This window comes from Oenanthe melanoleuca, chromosome 15 (assembly GCF_029582105.1).
Source record: "Oenanthe melanoleuca isolate GR-GAL-2019-014 chromosome 15, OMel1.0, whole genome shotgun sequence".
Classification (NCBI taxonomy): Eukaryota; Metazoa; Chordata; class Aves; order Passeriformes; family Muscicapidae; genus Oenanthe; species Oenanthe melanoleuca.
Window position 1 is genome coordinate 7,754,372 of NC_079349.1, and position 23,044 is coordinate 7,777,415.

Genomic DNA, 23,044 nt, shown 5'->3' on the forward strand with positions numbered 1-23,044 from the left:
AGGTTCCACAGTTGGCTCAAAAAAGGCAAAAGCCCTTACAGTAACAGTACAGACTTCTGTATTTTGGAAAGATTTGTGAAAGGAAAAACACCAAATTTTTTGTGGCAGTCCTAAAAACACAAAAATCAGATTCAACCCATTTACGTGTTTTTAAGAGCAACAAAGAGCACTGTCTTCTATCTCTGGCCCTACCAGAGGATAAAGCCTGAGAACTCAATCAGCAAGAAAAGACAGCACAAAACCAACAGGTAACCCAACAAAACAATTGAAAGCTTTTATTGTGATACCTCGAATAGATACAATATAGTGAAACAACAAATGATGTACAGTATTGCAAGGACAAAACAGCAACACAGCCATATCACCTGTAAAATAAAGCATTTTTAAGAGTTTAAGAAACAATGAGGCACAACTCAACTGCCATTTATGACTCATGCTTTAGACCTTAAACCACTTGTAACAGTCCTTTTAAAAGAAACTTCTGAAGCATCTGTTCCTTTTCCAGTAAGTGTTTATACTGCTGGTTGGCTTAACATGAGTCTCAGTGAAGTCCAATCAAGTGTCCAAGAAGTTTAACAATAATTTGACAGCTTCTTCCTCTCATGGAAAATATCCAAGGCTGGAGATGACTGAAGTTTGGAGGTCACTGCTGCTGCAATCTGGCTGCTGAGATGAGCAGGCAGGAGGAGCCCTACGAGCAGTACTTGGAGGGAAGTGCATGGCCACCAACCCTGGCACGTGGCCTTGGGGAACTCTTGCACTGATCCACCAGCAGGAAATGCACATGACCTTTGGTTATGGGTACAGTGGGGACTTGGTCAGAAACTCTGAGGCCAGGTTTTAACTCAAAGAAATGTCATGACCCATATTCCCCCCTCCTCTCCCAAGGACTGCAAGCACACAGACACACCACCCACACTGGTGATTATGCTGGGCCTTGCTGCTGGGACATTTGTTACAGCTCCATCCTAATCTTCCTTTACAGTTTGCCATTGTATAGGTTATAACCAACAAGGGAAATTCAGATCCTGGCCCTTTTAACTGGCTGATGAAATTAAGATTACCAGGCTGCTAAAAACATACAGCAGGAGTGGTTAGGCTGAGCAGTCAACAATCCCTCACCAAATTCTGCAGCTGATTTCATAGCAGGTTTACAGTGTGACAAGATTTTTATACATGGCAGCATTGCCTTTAGTAATCAAAGATACTTAAAGAAACCAGCCAAAGAACTCTAGGGTTTGGAGGCAGGCTCAGTCCTGGAAAACCATTGTTATAACCATTATTTTGGACCTAGAAAGAGAATGTGTGGTCAGATTACTAAAGTCACACCAAATTATGATTAATTACTTTAGGACATGCATGGCTTTAGAGGTTCAGTGGAAAAAAGCTTTCAATAAATGTACATTTTTGCTAGCAAATTCCTATGCATCCCAATGAACATTTCTTCTAAGCCAGTTCATAGTCAGTTCATTTGGTCCAAGAAAGAGCCAGCAAGAAACAAAGGTTCACAAAAGCTTTTTGTTACAATTTATAAAAAACAAAATACAAAATAAATGTTAAGACCAAAAATAACCAGTACAAGTAACAAAAGTGCTCAAGTTGGAGGGGAAGTAAACTTGCCCAGAGCAAATACATACAAACTTTAAATATAATCTTTAACATATTACAAAAATTGGTTAGAGGGAAAATGCTTTAGCAAAATTTTTTCCAAGTTTATTTTTCTTTCAAATGACTGCTGGAAGGTTCAGTGACCAGACTGACCTCTTCACATCAGCCAGTCATTGCTATCTGGATTCAACTTTCACCAAAACCAGTAACAAGAATTCTCTATATCTTTATGAGGGAAGAAAATAATCACTGATGCTGCCAAACAACATGAGAAGAAAATTCACATTCCCCCAAAAGAATGAGCCTCAAGAATTGTTACAGGGCAGCATAAAATAGTGATTCTGTACTAGTTCTACTCTTTACTCCTTCTAAGCATCCACTCTTAATAAAAGACCAAAAAGAATATTGCTTTGTTTGGTTCTCTTAAAAGCCATAAACATCACATATAGGTCATTAACTCTTTATGCCAGTAGTCTGAAGCTCTATGTGCAAAGCACTTGAAGTCCCAACCTTTGGCATCAAAGTTAATTAAGGTTTTGGTGAAAATGTCCAGTTTGAAATACAAATAATGCACTGAAGAAAGAGGTTGAATTTCTAAGAATAAGACTGTGTTACAGACAGTATTAGCTTACTCACAAGAGCTAGCCAAACACCCAGTTTTGGAGAAAAAAAATCTTTAATATTTGACATATTTTCTTTAATTTCAACTCTCTGTGGAAAAGCAGCCATTACTTTTGCCTTCAGTGCAGTGTTCTGCCTCAGCAAGTCTGTTGCCAGGAAATAAGAAAAGCCCAAAGACACACAAACCTCACACAAGCTGTTCACAAGTATCAACATTGCAACAGGACTTAGAAGCCAACACAAACTTTTTACTGATAAAGTTCTAGTGCCCTCCTTGTTGGCAACATACATTGCAAGGGTGGAAAAAATCCCAAGAATTCCAGGTCAAAGAGAGCAGAAGACAGGCAACAGCCAAGCCCATCTTGCATCAATGACATTGTTAAAAATGAGACCTGATGTGTGTGAACACAAAGTAGCAACATGTAAGCTACAAAATCCAAGTTGTACATAACTGTACCACCCCAGGCCTCTGGACTGAAACTCAACAGCTTGAACTACTACTCTTACGTTTTTAATTAATGGTTATCAATCATGACAACATCTGTCAGGCAGTTTAGCCAACCTGCATCACAGAGAATGTGTACACCTGGGAGAATGCTCTTCTCACTCCTCCTCCCCACAAAAACACTGGAAAGCTGGTTTTAAAGATTCATATTGCCCCTACCCTTTGGCATACTTTTTTATGTCTGACAATTTCTAAAGTGCAGCAGAGTTCAGAAAGCCTATGAGAGATTCCCAAAAACAGAACAGCAGCAGCACACGTGATTAATTTCACAGGTGCCATATTAGAATTGTTATTGAGAGAAAGGGATTTTGTATTGCAAGGCTTCTGTATTGTTCAGTTATAGGACTTATGTAGTGTTAAAGGGGGTTTTTTATCAGTTTGTCCTCAACCATTAAAAAGATTAAAATACAAAGTCTGTAGAGACTGTTTAATTTGAAAATTAAGTTAGCAAATTTACATAGAGCATTTCTTTCACAGTTGCCCAGTTAGCATACACAGATATCTACAGCTCATATTGTGCTTATACTTTCCAGAAGTTTCTCTCATTAACTGATTCCATTAATGAAACAGCATGAGAACAAAAGGGAAGGTGAGTTTCATATAAGTTTTTATTATAAAAAGATACTGGGGATAATTTAGCCAGCAAACCAGGAAACCCTTTTCCCCACCCCTGAATTTTAAAAACTATCTTGCTATTTTATTTTATGAAAAAAATCAGTCAAAATTCCCTTCCCTCTTATTACTCCTCCTTTTTCTACAGGTACTATATTAATTTTCATGTCATAGGCTCTGGCCATTTCTCAGAAAAATAAATATTTTTGTTCAAATGTAGCAGAAGCAGAAGACTTCAACAAGTTTCCTTGACAACAACCTCTTTGTCCAGTGCACTAGGACTATACAAGTAAATGGAACCAGCCATAAAAATTCACTGATGCACAAGTCCCTGTTACTGGCAAAGGTACAGTACCAAAACTTTGTTTTTTCCTAATATACCAACTAATTTTTTTTTTCCAAAATAGAAGATGCATATATTTTTCTGTCTTTTTAATCTTGCAAGCTATAGTTTTATATTTTTTTTTATCCAGCAAACTCCTTTGGGAATATGTTGGTCTTAAAGGAACATATTCTATAGCATTGATTTAAAATCTTTGTTATTTCATTAAGATACCTCTGGCATAACCTTTCCTAACAACTTGAGACCGGCTAACTTCAGTCAGTGCAATTGAAGTATTTTTTGAAGTGAGCACTGTACCTTTAACCAATTCACCTACAAGATGTACATAGGTTGTGGTACACTTAAATTGAAAAAAGAAATAACTACAATACTGCATCCTCTTCACTGCCAAACACATCAGAAATTGCTACATATAAAAAAGCACCCCATCCCATACATTCTTTCAGACTGCTCAGGTACAGAACTTCTACAGGACTGGAGTGTAGGTGTTTAGGCAAGAAGCATGCACAGCAGAAGTAGCATTAAAGGCATAGGTAAGAGAGATGCTAACCAGTAAAATCTGTTTTCAATTAGTGAACTGTTTCTCTAGTCAGAGAGTTTAGAAAAAGGTCATCCAAAATGTTCCAAAACAACTGTTCAGACAATAATACACATACAAAAAGAGGGAACTTACACAAGGAGAAAAGGCAAACATGGCCTGAAATAGCCACTTACACTACACTACTCATTTGTGAGGTTTCAGAGTTCAGTGATATTCTCAGGGCCACTCTAGCCAAGCTCTTCCTTTACTTTGCATTAGTCTTTGTAAAGCCTGCTCCACAGAATATAGTCCAAACAGAAAGAAAAAGGTTGTGGTTCACTCCCAGCCATTGTCTTTTATCATGTGGGCAAGTTCAATGATAAATTTTCCTTCTTTGTATTTCTGACTGCTCTCAAAAGCATGTTCCTGGAAAAAAAAAAAAAAAAAGAAATCAAGACAACACTGAATTAAGCTCAGGAAATTAAGTATTTTAAACATCAAACTTTCATTAAAAATACAAACCACAAGCCATTACAGTTAACAACCCATATTGGTTATACTGAGTAAGGGGAGAGAGGGAAAAAAAGAGACGTTGAAAAGCCCTGAGAAGGAAACAGAAGAAAGCTTCTCCTAAGTGGAATCAGCAGATCTATTGCACATATCTTGCTGTAGAATTGTCCATGTTATCTCTCTGCTTAAATTTTAATGCTTTTTAAAGTGAAGGTCAGGAAATAGCATGTTATGTATGTTATTTATTTATTCCCGGAAGTAATGAGAAGAGGGAATGCAAACCTCTTCAAAAACTCTCCTCTATATTCATCATCACAGGGAATGCAACCGGAAAACTTCTAAGATCTGAAGCTACATTGAATCAGTGAAAATCCTACCCAGAACCTAACATTTTCCAAACCTCAAACTTGCAACACAGCTGCAAGTGCACGGGTAAGTTTTCAAACAACAGAAACGAGTCCACATTATTTGTGAAAAGTGTAATATGCTCAGACCTGTTTATTGTAATTAATAATTTTGCTATATAACCAACTTTTGCAATCCAAGACACTACAGACTCAGTTTGATATTTTCTCCCACCTGGTTTAGTGCATGTGTGCTTGGTAGTCCTGCAAAAAAGACTACAAATACAGAAATATTAGATAGCTGTAATAGCACCTACAGCTCATGCTTGGTCCAGAATAAAGTTATGTGCTACACCATTTCTGCAGATGCAAAGACTATATTAGAGCCTGATGTACACAAAAGCACCAGAGCTAACTCACCTAAATTACCAGCAAAGGTGCTACTCAATGACTACTCAAACATGTGCTTCAACATACAAACATTTATTGAGGATTTAAGTATATTACTTACATATTTCCATCCAAGAGTGGTTTTACAGTTTTCACAATAGATATCTGCTACAGCATGTAAACCTGTCAGAAGAACTCTCTCCTCTGCTGGACCACAGCCCACATTTACCCTAAAAAAAAGGGAGAAATTATGTTAACAGATGAGTGTGTTTCTTTCCTTATTGTTCCCCACCTTTTTTCCCCACAGATGAAAAATAATTTTAAAAATGCTTAACTCATTAAATGCTGCAGAAGTAACTTCCTGTTACACTGAGCAGAGGGACAGGAAGAATAAAGGGGTTTGTTTTTGTTTTTAAGTGGTTGTGGTGTCACTTTTGGCAATACCCACTTACTCTCAGCCATAAAGACAAGGTAAATAGTTAAACTGCCGGAGAACAGAACACTACACAGTAACTGGACACTTCTACAGTTTCAGGTTTTACTTCAAAAACAATTTGAGACCTCTCTGATGGAAGTCTGTACCAGCAAATCAGCACCAGCAGCTGAATTTAGAACCAGCTCCAAAACAGCAGCAAGGAAAAAGCCTCATAAATATTTCTTTGCTACAGATCAGCAGACTCAGCTCTGATGAACAAACAGCAATTTCAAAACAAAACATCCCATGAAGTACTGCATCAAGCCAGTTTTTCCACAAATGAGTCTATGCAGAAAACATTAGGCAAGACTAAACCAAGTTTTTAGACAGTTTTAAACAAGAGCAAATTTTTGCCATTTTTGCTTTTGTAGTACCAGATTCTTCCTATTAAAATCATAGCATAAATCCCAAGCCACCACTGAAAAACTACATATTAAAATAATTTCAAGGATTTGCAATCAAATCCTTTGCAGTTACTGTTCCTGGTCAAAAATAGACCAGGACACTCAACTGTATCTCTTTTTCAAAATGCTGCAACACAAAAACTGCTGAAAATTAAAGACAAAAACGCAATCCCGCATATTAAAAACTTAAAATACACCCATTAACAAATGCAAAGATCTTCCTATCAAGGGAAGGACGTGCCTAAGATTGCAACTATTAGGCTTGATAAGATCACAGAGACCTTTTGCCTCTACCACATTTGCAATATTCAAGGTCATTTAAGATGTACCAAGTTTACTGAAACATTAACCTGTAAATGTATCCAGCTATCACACTGGGAAATTCTTTAGACCACAAAGAAAATTTACAGTCATTCAATATCTTGTGACTTCTGGAGTACCTCAGAATGGCAGCTTCTGCTTGAGACACTACCATTGCATACATAAAAGGACTTTCACATTAACACACTCCCTTATCCTTTCAGCTCTTAGCAGAATTACTTAAAATACAAGATAAACTCATATGTGCAAAGCAATGCTTCTGAATCAGCCCAGTAGCTCTTTAAGAACTATTGCTGGTGAGTAAAGCCAGCATTAAAAAGAACAGGGCAAAGTACAGCTATGTTAATTCCTAGTGTTTTCCCTTTGGGAAGCATGAAGTTACATTCTGCAGGAGGTGTGCAGAACCACAACCACATACTTACACAGAATTGAAGAGGTAGGCTCGTCCCTGGCTTCCCTGGAAGGACTACATTTAAAAAAAAATAAAAAAAAATTGCACACGTTAAAAAACACAAGCCCCATCAAACAAAAAAATAGTGCCAGAAGGGTATGTAAGTAAACATACAATGATAATACAGATATAAACTATTTCAGATTAATTACTTTATACCAGTTCTTTATAGGAAAGTCTGGACACGTTTTCACCTACATTAGATTTTTAACAATTATTTTATTTTACTTTGTCAAATGCTATTGCTGAAAATTCAGCGTCCATAACACAAGCAAAAATAGTTTTTTCCTACCCCTCTGCAAGATATCAATTCTCATTTTCCTAGACATCCTTCATGCTAATTGAAATAATCTGCTTTGAATCCAAAGGGAATTACTCCCATCTCCTCTGTCTTCCTTTGCTGCAGCCAAAAGATGATTTATTTCAATTCATTTGATATAAGAACAGTGAAATTCTGGACCAAGCATAAAGCCAGCATACTGTATTCAGGAAATGCATCTGATCAATTTATAATTCACAGATAAGCTCAGCTTCATTTTTAGTAAGACAACTGTTTCCATCAAATGCCTGACCACAGGCACATGCTTTCAAATCTCTCAAATTCCTGACAAATTATGGTCAAACAATGACTGTTAATACTTTCTTGGCTGGATCTAAATTAATGTTTTAGTTCAGAGCAGTAGCACAGTTTTGAATTAAAACTCGTCAGCCACACTTACTGGGTGATGGTTTGGCTTGTGGAACAGTTTCAGTGCCTGGGAACTGCACCCTTGATCATTCTGAACCAACTAAACCAACAGCTTTTCTTCCATGCCCTCAGCAGTGTTAATGTAGACAGAGAACTGAACCTGTGCTCAGGATGTGAGCTGTGCACATCCTGGGAGAACTTGTGAGCAGACCAGAGCCAGCCAGAGGTAAACATTCCAAACCTGTGTCAGACACATCACTGCTTTTCTCTGGTCCCTTCTGCATTGATGTGATCAAATTGGAACTGAGTTTCTTTTTTCTCTCCACCATATTAAATTCCATTAAAAAAAATAAAATCTGTAAACTGTCTTGATTTCTTTTTTCTTCCAGCCTTTCCATTCTCTAACCTACTTTCAAAGAAAATTTACTACTTTACCCATGATGCAGAGAAAGTACAATTGTTTTTAAGAATCTCTGTGGTCCTAGTGTTGAACATGGCATATCAACTTTTCAGAAGCCTGCATTACATCAACATGGAAGGATTTTGGAATGAAAATATCAGTCTGAATACTTTTGCACGGTTGTAGTAGCATCAGGCGTGAAACCATAGGCAGAAGGTGATTACAAGTAATTTAACACTAAAACAGGTATTTTGCCAGTCTACCAACTAGCAACACAACAGCAGAAATTGTTGCTTTATAATTACTCAGAACAGTTCGCAAAAAAACCCCCACCTTGTAAAAGGAAAATGCATATAAATTAACCCTTTTTGATCCACACTAACCAGATTATATACTGCAATAAAGAATGTTAAAAGAAATCCCTGACTCTGGACTACACTCAACCCCCAATATCTAAGTAACAACAGTGGCAGAGTAGTTACATACAGCCCTTATATACTTGTAAAATCTTTAACGTAAGATAATAAATTCTGCTTAACAGTTTATAGTACTAATATTTTATTATTTTATCAACCATTTAAAATTAATATTGAGAGAACATACTACTGTTCTCCACAAATACTTGAAGGGAGGTTGCAGCAAGGTGGGGGTCAGTCTCTTCTCCCACCTAACAAGTGTGAAGACCAGAGGAAATGGCCTCAGGTTGCACCAGGGGAGGTTTAGGTTGGATACCAGGAAACATTTCTTCACCAAAAGGGCTGTCAAGCATTAGAACAGGGCAGTGGTGGTGTCACTAGAGACACAGATGTGGCACTTGGGGACATGGTTTAGTGGTTGACTTGTCACTGTTGGGTTCGTGGTTGGACTTCATGATCTTACACATCTTTTCCAACATCAGTGATTCTAAGGAGGTTCTACCTTTAGCAATGACAAAAGAAAAAGCACCATCTCCACCAGCCAGAACTACAAGTCTTATTTTTCACCAGGTGAGGAAAACCAGATAGGCTGTGCAGGACAGTGAAAACTGAAACTTCAGGTAGGATGACCCTGAGAAGGGGAGACTTGGTGGAGGACAGTCTGAACAGTTCTGCTAGAAAGTCATTTATCCTTACAGTTGCGTTTAAAACAAACAAACAAAAACCCCAACAAAAAACAAAAAACCCACACATCACAAAACTGGCAGAGTGGTGCAGACCTATACTCTGCATTCCTACAGAAAAACCAGGACTCTCCAGACTAGAGCCAGTAATGGAGAATGCTTACTGCAGGTGAAAACAAAAACTCTTCAGGTATATACTCTTAAAACTTGCCCATTAACAAGTGAGTAACTAGCCTGAGTAAACAACACATTAATTTAGAGAAAACTACAGATGTGCAAAATTTAAGAAAAGGTAAAGGAAGCACTTCAAAAATTCTCTTAGTAAGAAGTAAACTAGTAAAACCAGAACTTCCTTGTTTCACATACCTGAAATTATTAAAAAGAACTTCCAAAGCCATGATGACCTTGATATTTCGTTAAGCTACTGTAAAAATTCTTAAAATTAAAGAAGTTGCTGCCATTCCCCTTGCTTTAAAAACTCCATGTTGGGAATTAGAATTCACAAATCCTTTTTCAAACACCACCAAGAAATACTCTCTCTCAATCATGTGCTAGTTTCTCTATTTATATGTAATTACACATGCTGATCACATAAAAATTAATGTGGTGGGTTAGGGTTTTTTATGACTGGTCCTATATAAAAATTTTTAAACTACTTATGTGTCATACCTCAAGTTCCCCAGAAGGCTGACTCCAGAAAAAAAACAAGTCAGGAGATCTTCTGAACAATCTTATGCAATTATTTCTGCCAAGTTTATATTTGGTCTTGACTTAGTATCACCTAATAAAAGCTCTCCTTTGACCCTGCATTTTTCAAAATTAAGCAGAGGACAGTAACAGGATGCCAGGAATAGCACAAAAAGCAGCTATTCCCCTCTCTTGTTTCATAAGCTGAAAAAAAATCAAGCCAGATAAAATACAAACCAGTGGTTGGAAAGCACTGCTTTTGTTTTTCTCTCCTAATATATTTTTAAAGATGACTTGACTTTTCTTGCACCCTTTGCTTTGTTACCCTAGATATACTGTACTCTCCTAGACTTATTTTCCCTCAGAAATAGCCATTACCTTCTAACTTTTAGGATTATCAAAGTAGAGTGGAGGGAGAAGCAACACAGAATCTTTTCCTGTGACAGTGACTTTAGAGAGAGTCTGTTCACAAACATTTCATTCTGAAAAGCTCCTCCATTCTAGCCTTGCTTCCCATTCCCAGAGTATGACTGATTCATTTGATACTATCTTTTCTTACCTACACCCATGTTTAGAGGCAGAGGATTGTATTTACATGCCACAGAACACTTGTTTCCTTGCCCAGCTGCAAAGAGCAAGTTCCTCCGTGTTTACATCACTCAGATAACTCAACAGGAACCTGTAACAACTCGTGTAACCGCATTCTGGAACACAGAATGTGGGTCCAGGCAACTCAGACTTCCCTTTAAAACCAGTGCCCAACCCCATCATCTGTGTTTGACTGGGCATTGAATAGTCTGCAATCCAGTCATGCAGAACTCTTATGCACTGACTGCAATAAAAGCACAGCAAAGATATCCTTTTTTACATTCCCATGCCTTTTAGTTTTTATTATCAATCTCTTGTCAGCCAGTTTCTTATTCACATGAACAGCTGAGATGTTTTTCCCCAAAATTGTATTGAAACACCACAAAAAGGTACACATCTGTCATGGATGTATTCTCTTAATGGTGTAAGAAAGATTTATTATCGGAGTTCCACTTTCTGATGCATCTTACTACTAGAAATGAAAAGAGGACAACACAGTTTGGTACTTAAGCTACTTGCTAAGCTTGTAACTTGGCTATAAACAGAATATTTTGCATAACCAGAAAAAAAATTAATACTGAACATTTGTTTTTACCAGCACTAGGCTTCTCACACTGCACCATATGATTCAGTTATAATGATATGAATTTTAAGGGACTGACAGGTTGAACACCTTGTGTGTCAACTCAAAGAAAATGAAAAAGTACTTTAAATGGCAGTGTCAAGGACTAACAGGCACAACTGTCTAAACCAGTCTTCAGACAAACCACTCTTCAATAGAATAAACATCACCTAGGCAAACACAAACTAACTTTGCAACATTTGCTCAGCACTCCCAAGATCACAAGCACTATACATAAATCAGACCAAAGCAGAACATTCTATTCAAACTGAGTCTTTAATGTCTTACCTAGTAGAGAAGAATTAGAATAGAGTGGCAAGTGTGACCAACTCTCATCAATAATGACTCACAGCAACCAGGATTTTTCCTTAGAAGCTAAGGAATTTATCAGTTCCACCAATATCTGCAGTTGAACTTCAAACCTGTTCTAAGGCTGTTTTTCCATGGCCCTCAATGAATAACACTGTCTTGATTTATGAGTTGACTTATTCCTTAGAAAATCCCTATCTTTGACCTGCTGCCCATTTATACAGAAGGATGTGTAAGACCTATCATGTCTTGTTTCAGCACAGCTGAAAGTATCCAGAATGTATAACATTATCAGCAATAATGTCCAACTTACAAACAACAGTAAAGAATAGTTTGAATCTTTCCAAGCCATCTGACAGACCTCTGTCACCCATACATTATGTAGTAAAGAACTTTATACATGTTTCACTTACCTAATTTTACATGTGTGTAAAAGTGTGTATAATCTATGCTTGCAAGTCAAACACACCCTTACTTCTTAACACCAGGATTAGCTGTTTTACCCAGGAGGAAAGGAAATATCAGTCAAGCAGAACATGTATTTACTGCCCTAAGGCACAGCTGAAGGCATGGGGGGAAGGGATGTTACTGAATAGCTTATGCCATCAATTATTCGCCAGAGATGGGATTAGATTGCATGGCTAGAGAACACACTCTACAGTAAATATTCAGGGAAGCTGCCAGCTTAGCATGTACTGGGGGCAAGTCAGGCATCCTGAGCAAGCCACAGGGGCATTAGCAGTGCAAGCTACTACAAACACAGAAATAAAATATTAAAGAAGGAAAATGAAAGAAGTCCATAGGTGTTCATGAAGTTTAATTTTCTTGAGTTTTCTTTCATTTGCTGGAGTTCCCTTTACAAGCTAAGATAGATCAAGCTGAATCAGTTCTCTGAACAAATAAGCAAATTAAGGGAATACAGAAAATTGTATTTGTTAGGGGCAACATTCTTAAACTAGAAACACAAGTGCTCTGATGTGCGAAATTATCTCCTCAGCAAGATGCATCAGAGACTGTAAGGATATCCTCTCACTTAAAGACTTGCAACATAAATTCAGAAAACTGAATTCATAAGGTACAGACAAAAAAAATTATCGGGGAAAATCCCCACATTTGTGCTTCCCTCACATCCAACTCCCTGATAATACAGACTACCAGAGATGATGCTGCTCAGCTGCTTCCTAGGCAAGTTCTAGAAGACTCTATGATAAATATTTTTTTTAAAGTTCATTTCCATTCAATTATTTACTGAATTTGATAAAGCAAGTTATAAAGTTCAAAATGTAGAGAATAACCTGAAAAAATTCTACCCCAAAAACTACATGCCTGCAAACCTGGCAAATGATAATTCCCTAAAGTGAAGACTTTGTCAGGCAGGACAAGTTATCTTGACCTATGCAGCCTCTTGAATGGATTTCATAAATAATTATGTCAAAATACACAGAGTAGAACAGTTCCCTTGCACCTTCCAACTCCTTTAAGCCTTCAAATCTATTCTTGGATGTTTTGCCACAGATTGCTTTTCTTTCAAAAACCAGATTCTTCCCCCAGAATAAAAAAAAAAAAAAAGAACCCAAAAATCTAGAAGCCTCTTGCAGAAAAAAATTATCACCAGAATATTTATTAAATTAGTGAGGGAACAAAAACGGCCTTCAAGCATACATAAAACAGACCCATCTACCTTTCTAAATACTCATTATATCATAAGCGAAGGAGGATTACAAATTGAACCAAGCTAAGCACAGCATATTTACTTAAAGACAATAAACCCCTTCAAAAAATTCCTCTTGATCTCATCAGTTAAGCAGTAGAGGACAAAACCACAGATTGCTAAGCAAGGCTAAAAATGTTTTAGTATCTATTTAGGCTTAAGACTCTGCTCATCAATAATAGAAGAGCAATCATACTGAATGCCTTGGATAACTAAATTTAATCACCAAAATAATTCTTTCACCCACAAGGTGCAAGGATTTCCCAGTGCAGTCAGTGATAGTTACATATAAATATATATATATATATATATATATATGTGCATATACCTTTATGCAGAACTCATTCTTGAAAATATTGACCCATCTAGTCTTGTCTGTGACTTCACATGACTTTTTTCCCCTCTGGTCAGATATGCTCGGCAATGAATGAGACAAAAGAAAGTGACAGTATTTATACAGACGTCTATACAAAGTAATCCAAATTCTCTCCATTCCCAGAATTAAGGCACACTAAGATGCTTCAACAGTCTTTCAAGCAGGTCAACCTTGAGTAACAAAACATCCTCTGTAGTATATCCAATATGTTCCAAGATTCTATTAATTATTTGTAATTTTTTTGTAATTTGTTGGCTCATACCTGAAATTCTAAACAATTATTGGAACTTAGGAGGTACAAGCCATTTTCAAGTGCTTTGGAACTTATGCTCAAGTAACATTTGTCTCCTAAAGAATTAACTGCTCATAATAATCACTGCACATTTCCTACTATTACATAACAAATCAAAAGAAAGCTCTTTCAGGCCTTCCATAAAACTTATTCCAGAATTGCTCCAAGAGCAGCAAATATACATTTTGTTTAGGCCACGCAAGTGGCAACCTCCCCTGTACTTCAAGGAGTCTTGCAGAAGATCTCTCAAAATGAAATTATATTTGGATTTTTTAAATTATTATAATTAACATACATTGTTAGTCACTTTTCACATGCTGTTTGAACATCTTAAATCCACAAAGTGCCTGCTATGCTATCAATTTTAAATCCACTAAGTGCTTCCTACAGCATCAGCTCCTTCCCTTACTCTTCATTAAGACCTGTCTTAAATGTCTTACCCAATCCCTTCCAATGAGGGATAGGATTTTAAACACATTTGCTTGTTTAAAGAAATTTTAAAAAGGCATAGGTTCTTCCCCATCTTGTGAACATACCCCAGTGTAGTGATGATTGGTTTATTCCTTATCATAGCATTTTAAAAAATACATTAACATCCTGATATCTCTGAAGAGGACTATTAAGTCTTCACCCAAGAAAAAGAAAATGCAGCACTGACAGACCTGTTAGCAACACAAACCAGTCATGTCTAAAATGTACCTGGCACCACCTCAAACTTAAACTTAGTTCAATTAAGTCACCTACATTTTATTAGTTCTCTTACTATGTATCCTTCAATTCAACGGTTACCCCAGGATAACCTGGGAGTTATAAATTATTATGGCAACTGTTCATACATGTGTGCATGTGTCCAGCTATACAGACTAATATTTGTCATTATCTCTACTGCCAATGACCTCCCAGTTTGGGGCTCCTAATCTCAACCAGTCCCCTTCCCCAGGCTCCTCCCCAGCTGCAGAAAACACACAGTTATTACTGAGCAAAAATCTCTAGAAATATATGTTCTAACCACTAACATGTTGATTCCAACACCAGGCAACAGCTTTCACAGCTGCAGAGAAAACTAAAACCACAACTGAATTCACTTGAGCAGGTAACACATTTTTGTCCTGTCTCATTAATCTGTGTTCTTATTTCTAAGCCATTGCCAAGACTCTTGGTTGCCATTTTATTACCAGCAAGGGCATAAGAAAAAGAGCTTTGTGATTCATTCCAGGGCAAGAAAGAGATCCCGCTGCTCAAACAGAACAGAAATAAAATGAAAAGGTGATTTGTGTATGCTCCCATACTTGTCAGACAATTGACATTGACAGTTCTCAAAAGCAGAATTGCAAATTGTGTTGAAGTTGGGTATTCTCAGGATCAGAATCAAAGGGATGATTGACAGAAATATGCAGCATTTTTTGCTTTCCTATGACAGACCAACATTTAAGAGAAACACCACTCAGTTCACAGCATAGCTTCTCTTTTCATCTTCAAGTAAAAAACCACTACAGTGTCAGGTATAATAAATTCTTATACCTCAAAGCACATTAGAAAGCCAGTTGGAGCTGCTGTAAATTAGAAGCACACCACACATTTTGGTTCATTTTCCCTGACCACACATGAGGAAGAAACAACCGCCATGTACCCAGAAAAGATGGGGTGAGGGACAACCCCCAAGGGAGCAGCTACAGCCAGGCATTAAGTAAATACTGTTTGCCTTTATCTGCTGCAGGGGACCTGTGGCACTGGGTTCTGTTGAGATGGTACAGGAAACATTTGGAACAAAGTGAGACTTGGCAACCAAAAAATTGTAATTAGAGAATGCAACACAGAGCTTTAGCTTTGAACTAGGCCTTCAAGGTAAGACACTGGGGAGAAGTCAGGTTGAACAGTCTAAGTCTCTACTCCACCAATAAATCCAAATCAGTCCAGGAACCACACTGTCCTTGGTTAACTTTAGATGGTTAGCTTGTGTTTGTTTGGGGTTTTTTTCCTGCATCTGAGTAGTTACAGTAATTAGGATTCTAGATATGTCAAAAAAAAACATCTCTCTCACTAACCTAAGTTCATTGCATATAATGTGCCTCAATGAAGGCACTTTAAAAGATGTTCAGAAAAAAAAAAATCGAATTTTATTTGCACCCCCCACCCTGCCCAGAATCATTATTCTTAATGATCCAAGTCTACCTATTGCTTTGCAGTTGTTTCCATCAGAAGAACTTCTCCAGCATTGGAATATGTAAAGCTTCAGCCTAAAGAAGATGGGTTTTCCAAAGCTATGTCCCAAATACAAGTACAATAGATAACAAATGTTCTTTTTATTTTAAAAGCATACAAAAATATTGTGCACATTTAAATAATTTCTCTTTTACCATACAGATTTAAACAAAATATGGTTAAGAAATCTTAAATTGACAAAATATGAATCAGCTGTCAAATAAGCATATGGTCAAGCTGTAAGTACAAATACTTCCGTAAAGTGTCTTCATTAAAAATTAAAGAAGCCAAAAATCAAGCAGAATCCACCTCTAAAACTCTTCCCTAACACCATCAGAAACAACTTAAAAGTAATTTGTATTTACTACAGATTTTAAGAGTCCTCTATGTTTTCTTTGAATTGAAAATTTGATTCTTGACATTTGAAATTATTTATGAAGCTGTAAAATGAACACATAATTTGCTTAATATATTCAAAGTATTCTGCTGAAGAAAGCTCTTGGAGAAAACTGACTCATGTAGCAACTGTGGCAGCTTAGTTGGCATGCAAAAACCTAAGTCCACAAAAATAAGAGCTTCCTATTAAGTATGTGCTTGGATTGCATTTTCTCAATTAATTAATACATCCTAAGGGACTCAGCAAAAGAAATTTCTTTCTTCTTGTAGGTGTCTAGAACCTGAAGTTCTAGAAAGATTAACCCCTCCCAGTATTTTTTGGCCCAGAACACAAAGTGAATAGTGAAACTCAGTGCTTGTAATTCAGAATCCAGTGGTTCCAAAAAGGCCTCAAATTCTGAAATTAACACGGAAAAAAATTAAATTCAAGTAAAAGGAAAAACTGTATGGGGAAAGCCTTTTATTGCTTGATAGCCCTGGGATAAGCAAGCAGGTATACTTTCTCCTTACCCAAAGAAAACCTAAATTCAGAAAAGTAGCAGCATTTTCAAGCCCTCCCATCTCTTCAGCACTGAAGAGCAGTATCACCTGAGTGCTGCTGAACACACAAACAGGAAGGAGCAACAGAGAGAACTTTTCATGTCAAACCCTTTATAACTAACTTTATTTGACAAAACAGTTGTATAGAGAACATTTTGCAATAAAAAGTTTGAAAAGCAACTCAAGTGTTTTCTCCAAGACAGCATAAAGAGTAATTTAATCAGGAGTCAGTTTGAAGCAAAGAATAAACCAGTCTGTCAAGTATTTATCCCAAACTTCAAGCTTTCCTACATATTTCATACATCACAAGTCTTGTTTTCTTCTAGCAACAGGGAAGAAGGGCAGACCTAGCCTGTTTCAAGGTTCCACCTATTCTCTAAACTCAGACAGACCAACTGTTTTGAACATCTCTGGCTCATCATATTCCTTAGGAGCTGACAGACAGCAAAATTGAGTTTACAGGTTCCAAAACACAAGTGGGACACTTTGGAAGCAGACAGTTGTGACCTTCAGTACAAAAGAGTCAAATCTCTATCTGGCCTAACCATAATCAGAATAATTTCCCAACCCAGAGATCCATGCTTTCCTCTGACAGGACACCTTAGCAGACTTTTCAGATGCAAAAGCTCACAAATAATACCCACCTGACAGCAGACACAGGCTCTTAACATGGGGAATTATAGCAGACCAACCTTTATGTCCCATTCAGAAGTTTCCAGAATATATCCAGTTCTTAGTACACAAGATGTATGACCCAAGAGTGAACCCATGGAAGATACTTTGAAGTATGCATCAATTTGCATCCCTTATCTACTTGCAGTAGTGTCACAGTGACAACTATTTTGGTTAAGAAATAATTCATGAGGTCTCTAAAGAAACCACTTGCCTTGGAGATCAATTCATCGTGATTGGCGAGATGGGCTCTGCAGTGGATACAGCTGTAGGTTCGATGACAGTTTGGCAGGTAAGCCTGGAACGTTTTTGATTTTGTCATTTTTACCATCTCTGCTGGTGGCTCCTCACTCAGCTCAGGGCTGGCACTTGAAGAATTACAACTTTGCTGAACTCGCTGACAAAAGAAACACTGGAATATGCAAGCAAAAGCCGTTGTTGTTCTGGAGTGTGTGTGGCACTTTCCACACAAATGACAGAAGAGAAACAGTCACAGCCTGTAGGTGAAAAGAGCAAAACAATTAGCAGCTTACAAGACCAGAGTTAACTTATTATTCAACAAGTCCAGCCATAAAGCAAAGTGTTATTTGGAGCAAACGCCTGGCCGCACTACAGGGCCCTTTTTCTAAGGAGCTGCACAGTTCAAGTTCCATTCAACACCGCAAAAAGCTGTTCTGTTCCACTAATGGCTTCTACTCCATCACACTTCTAATGAGGGACGAGATTCAAACAGTTCTCCACAAAACACAAGCTCTTCCTACATTACACCAGGCGTACTCTATGACATCCATGTATCACACTAAAAAGGTAAGGAATGAGAGTAGGTTAATGGTCTTTGAAGTTCTAATGGTCAATTCCAATGTAGTGAGCAACAAGGAAAGCAACCTTGGAAAACACTTGTTCTGTCCAACAGTAAATATATTTTATATATTTGCTGCTAAGTTTTCAGCAAAAATCTTGCAGTATCACATCTGGCTTTAAGTCGAATACTAAGTGAGACACTGCCAACCTATTCAGGGATCCCTGTCTGCTCTTTCAAGCTCTGCAGAATTATGCCTTTTGGCAAAGACCTTCTTGACTGGTGTCCTGATCAAAGCTAATTAGGTACTTCCTCACTGTACCAGAATAGCCATAATGGAAACTACCAAACCCACAATCTGATACTGAAGCTAAATTCTGCACAGAGAACACCCAACTGCATCCTTAATCTGCAGAGCGCATTTCAGAGACATTACACAGAGACATTACATCAGAGCATGCCAGAACCTCCTGCTGTGCTGCAAAGCAAACCTTCTTTGCCTGAAAACGAAACAGATGCTAAACACTGATAACATCTCCTGGTCTGTCAGAGGCCAGCAGTTCCCAGGCTATGTAGGCACCGTGCTAATGAGCACTCCAAACACTGCACAGTCAACTTATGTCATCGGCTGTCAGGTGACTGCCTGAGTAGGTCAATAGCACAAACAGAAATGAGAGACAATATAAGGAATTCACAGTTCTCTGATCCAGCTAAGAGCACACAAATGACTTATCACAGTTGTAATCTGTGTGGAGGGCAGCACTAACCACTCTTCTTGCAGTGGGATACTGGTAATACAGCTAGAGCAGATAGTGAAAGCCACATAAATTAAAGTCTGTTTATAGGAAGCAGGCACCGCGGTTAGAAAGAAGCCTTGATAAAGCAATCTGTACAGCAGGCCTAGCACATGAGACAGCCACAGCAAAACATAAAGAGGTTTCAGTTTAGATATTTATTTTAAATCCTAAGCAGGAGAAAACTCAAACTTCTGAAGGACTTGCTAAAAGAAAATTTCTTACACAAAGAATTGCAAAGGCAGAGATAAGCCACAAACATAACATGTAATACACTATAGCCAATCCAAAAAAATAAAGCACCAATAAGAACAAGTTGTCATCCAAAGCATGGATCTACGCATGAGAATGACTGAGAAAACATTTGATAAGGGATACATTTATATGTTAGAAATATTAACTCATTCAGTATGGGGAGTAGGACTTAACTATTAATAGTCATTATACTTAGTGCCCCAAGATAATTTAATTACAACTGCACGGGGAAGAATAATTACATTATTTGCAGAAAACATTTTGCTCTTGTAGGACAGCTAGCTATGAAGCCACATTTATTAGAAGAAATATAGATACGAGAAAAGTGACCTAAGAACATGAGGTTTCCATTAAATTCCCTGATTGAAGTCTATGGTAGATACAGATCCAATTCATGTTAACAGAAACAGACAAAACCGGAACAAAACAAGGTTTCAGAATGAAAGGCACCACATGCTAAGATGTTTTGACTTAAATTAAACCCTTTCCATCAGTAATGGAAACAGGAGTTCAATCTTCGCTGAAATTCAATAGGTGTAAATGTGGCACTTGAGGATGCGGGTTAGTGATGGCCTTGGCAGTCCTGGGTTAAAGACTGAACTCAATGATCTTAGAGATCTTTTCTAACCTTAGCAATTCTCTGATCCGGAACGTAAAAGGAAAATATTTTTCTTCAAGGCATTCCTAGAAGTGTTTTTAATTCACACTTCTAAAGGCAATCTGTACTCTTCTAGATTTAATGTACCAGGTTCTTCAACTACAGAAATGAAAATAATTCCAAGGCCCATTTAACAAAACTCTATTTGATACTGCTCTCTTCAAAAAGACAACTCTGATGCACACCGTAGGAACCACAGACTTGTTGTGCCGTTAAAGGCATAATTCAAAACAAGCCATTTCCTAGCTCGCTCTTACAATGTTGAGTAAGCCCAGTCTCACTTCCCTCTCACAGTTACGAGCAGCTCCTCGGGCTGCTGCTCATTATTCCTCACAGAATAGGGCAAAAACCCGAACCAACTATTTCTTTGGCGCGGCACAGTCCGCTTCGGTCCTGCGCAGACAGGCGTGTCTCCTGCAGGTCTCCCTGTGCTCGCACTCACCAGCGCAACGCCCAGGGGCTGTCCGGCCGCATCCGCCCTCGCGGGGCCGCCCCGAAACTCGAATTCCTCGGGGCGGGCCAGGAGCGGCCCGGGCCCGCCGCCCGTGACGTTACTGGGGCGGGGCGACACCGCCGCGCGGGTCCCGGATGTGTAAACAAACACCCCAGTAAGCGTGCCGGGGGGGGAGGGGGGGGCCGCGCCGCCGACCGGGCCAACAGCGGCTGCCCGCCGCGCGTGGGGATCCCGCGCGGGGCGCGGCAGTACGTGCGCCAGGAACCGGCCCTCCGTCGTTCCTGCGGAGCTCTGAGGAAGGAGCGACACGAAATGCGCTTAGTCTTTGAGCAGCTTCACAAAGCCGACACAGCTGTACACGCACTCTCAGTAACCTGCGGTGAGTTTACTCCAGCAGGGAAAAACATCCAAGTTAAAGACTGAGCCACAGGAGCCTCATTTTCACCTTTACATACCAGGAAACAACAGGAGAAAAGAAGAGCGGAGAAAATTACCGGGTGACACCCCGCTACCCGGCGGGAGGGAGCCGCTGCCCGTTCGCCTTTAAAGCCGTTTCCTCTCTCACGCCGGAGCACGAAGCTGCCGCGGCGGGTGACGCCGTCGCCTTTTCTGTCTCCCCCCCCGCAGCGATTCCACAGGACAGCGGCTCGTTCCCCTCTCTGGCCGCCGGCACGGCCGCGCAGTCACCCGAACGCGGCCCCGCGCAGCTCCGGCCGCCAGCTCCGTGCAGTAACCCGCGGCTGCCTGGCCTGCATGGCACGGGGGAGAGCGCAGGGGGACCCCAGCGGCCCCCGGCGCGCCGAGCTCAGCTTCACCCCCCCTCAATTATGTAAACCGCCCTTACCCACCCCGCACCGAGGAGGCTGCGGGCAGACAGCGCTGCCGTCATTTCCAGGCGCTATAAATAGCGCCCGAGCCTCCTCCCGCCAGCAAAGTTGCCTCGGCGCCCCCCCACCGGCCGGGGCGCAGCACGGGGCTCCTCTCACAGCCGCCTTCCACCCGTTCGCCCCGCTCCGAAAACATAAATCCCAGTACAGGGAAGGGGGGCCGCTTCTCACCCGCTCGATACTCACCCTTGCGCCACGCCGACTCCTCTCCCAGCCCGGACTCCGAGCAGTCCCCGGGCCCCTCTGCCTAAGGGGGCACGGGTAGGAGGGGAAGCAGGAGCCCCGGTCCTCGCGCGGCGGGTAGCGAGAGCTCCGCGCCGGGCCCTCACCGAAAAACAAAGAGAGGGGAACAGGGGAGTGGGGGGGGGGGGGGGGGGGCGGGGGGAGGGGGGGCCCCACAGGACACGACGGCTTCCCTCGCCTCGTAGGTACCGTCTCGGCGGTAGCCGCCGGGAAGCGTCATAGACGGGGGCCGGGCACGCGTGTGCCGCGCTGAGAGTCGAGGGGCGGCCGAGACATCGTGCCGTGCCCGTGCCGTGCGTTCCGCCCGGGCCCCGGCTCCCGCTCCCGCCGCCGCCTTTGTTTTGCTTTGCCCCGGCCCGGGGGCGCAGTGGCCGTTAAACGCGCTCCCCCCGCTTCCGCCAGCCAATCGCCTCGCGCCCGCGCGCGCGCGCGCGCCCCCCGCACCCCGCCCCGCCCCTCTCGGGGGGCGGGCAGAAGTGGCTCGCGCCCCTCCCCTCCTTCGCCCCCGGCTTTGTGGAGGAGGGAACGGGCTCGGGCCGGGGGGCGGGGCCAGAGCGCGAGGCAAGGGGTGTGTTGGGGCGTTGGCCCCGCCCTCCGCACGGCCCCGCCCCCGGCGGCTGTTGTGCGCGCTGTGGGGCCGGGCGGGGGGGCTGCGGGAGCACGCGCGTGCCGCTGGGCGCGTGCCGCGAGCGCCCCCTCCCCTGCGGCCCCGCCTCGGGCGCGCGGCGGGAAACGGGCGGCGCGCGCCCGCTGAGGGCTGAGGGGGCCCGGCCCTGAGGGGAGGAGCGGCGGGAAGGGAGCGGGAAAGGGGCGAACGCGAGGTAATAAAGCCCCTCGCCTTACGCTGTCATCACCAGGTGCAGTTTCCATGTGGAAGAGCCGCTGTCGGCTCGGCTATGTCGGATTGCTCAGAGTGCGTTTTCACACCAGAAAGTGTTTTTCCTCTGCGTTTCTGCAGGAACTAGTAAAACCTTGGGAGGTGGCACTGGTCTGGCAAAACTGAAGTGCTGTACAAAAAAACATTGAGGCAAAAAAGGCCAGTTAAAGGCTGAACGACGAGGAGGATCGGTTTGAACACGTGATTCCAGGGTGAGAGTTTGAGAAAAGCTCATTGCTTATAGAGAAAAATACAAGGTTTTATGATGTAAAAGAACAAATTTCAACATTAGGGAACCAAAACACAAGTCACAAATAGTTCCCCAAGTATTTGAGGTCTGTTGGCCATGATGATGTTTTTCTTTAAAAAGTCAATAAAAGCCATTCCTGGT

At 40.8% G+C, this 23,044-nt stretch overlaps 2 protein-coding genes across 5 annotated transcripts in view; both read right to left on the reverse strand.

Annotated features, from left to right (window-relative positions):
• Positions 1-249: 249 nt before the first annotated feature.
• Positions 250-22,218, reverse strand: YPEL1 (yippee like 1). 4 transcript variants are annotated; one of them, XM_056504050.1, is made up of 5 exons: positions 21,720-22,218; positions 17,901-18,183; positions 7,076-7,119; positions 5,575-5,683; positions 250-4,635 (listed from the first exon to the last, which is right to left on the reverse strand). In XM_056504050.1, exons 2-5 carry the CDS (start codon positions 18,015-18,017, stop codon positions 4,546-4,548), a joined length of 360 nt encoding a protein of 119 aa, XP_056360025.1. In that variant the 5' UTR covers positions 18,018-18,183; positions 21,720-22,218; the 3' UTR covers positions 250-4,545. The 4 variants fall into 4 exon arrangements, with proteins under 4 accessions (XP_056360025.1, XP_056360026.1, XP_056360028.1 ...); XM_056504051.1 differs by lacking the exon at positions 21,720-22,218 and adding an exon at positions 21,141-21,675; XM_056504053.1 differs by lacking the exon at positions 21,720-22,218 and adding an exon at positions 21,102-21,120.
• PPM1F (protein phosphatase, Mg2+/Mn2+ dependent 1F) overlaps positions 20,467-23,044 on the reverse strand; it is a 97,296-nt gene continuing 94,718 nt past the window's right edge. Inside the window, exon 8 of the transcript XR_008841664.1 lies at positions 20,467-20,477. The gene's annotated coding sequence lies outside the window, so the exon portion shown is untranslated. The remainder of the gene's footprint in view (positions 20,478-23,044) is intronic.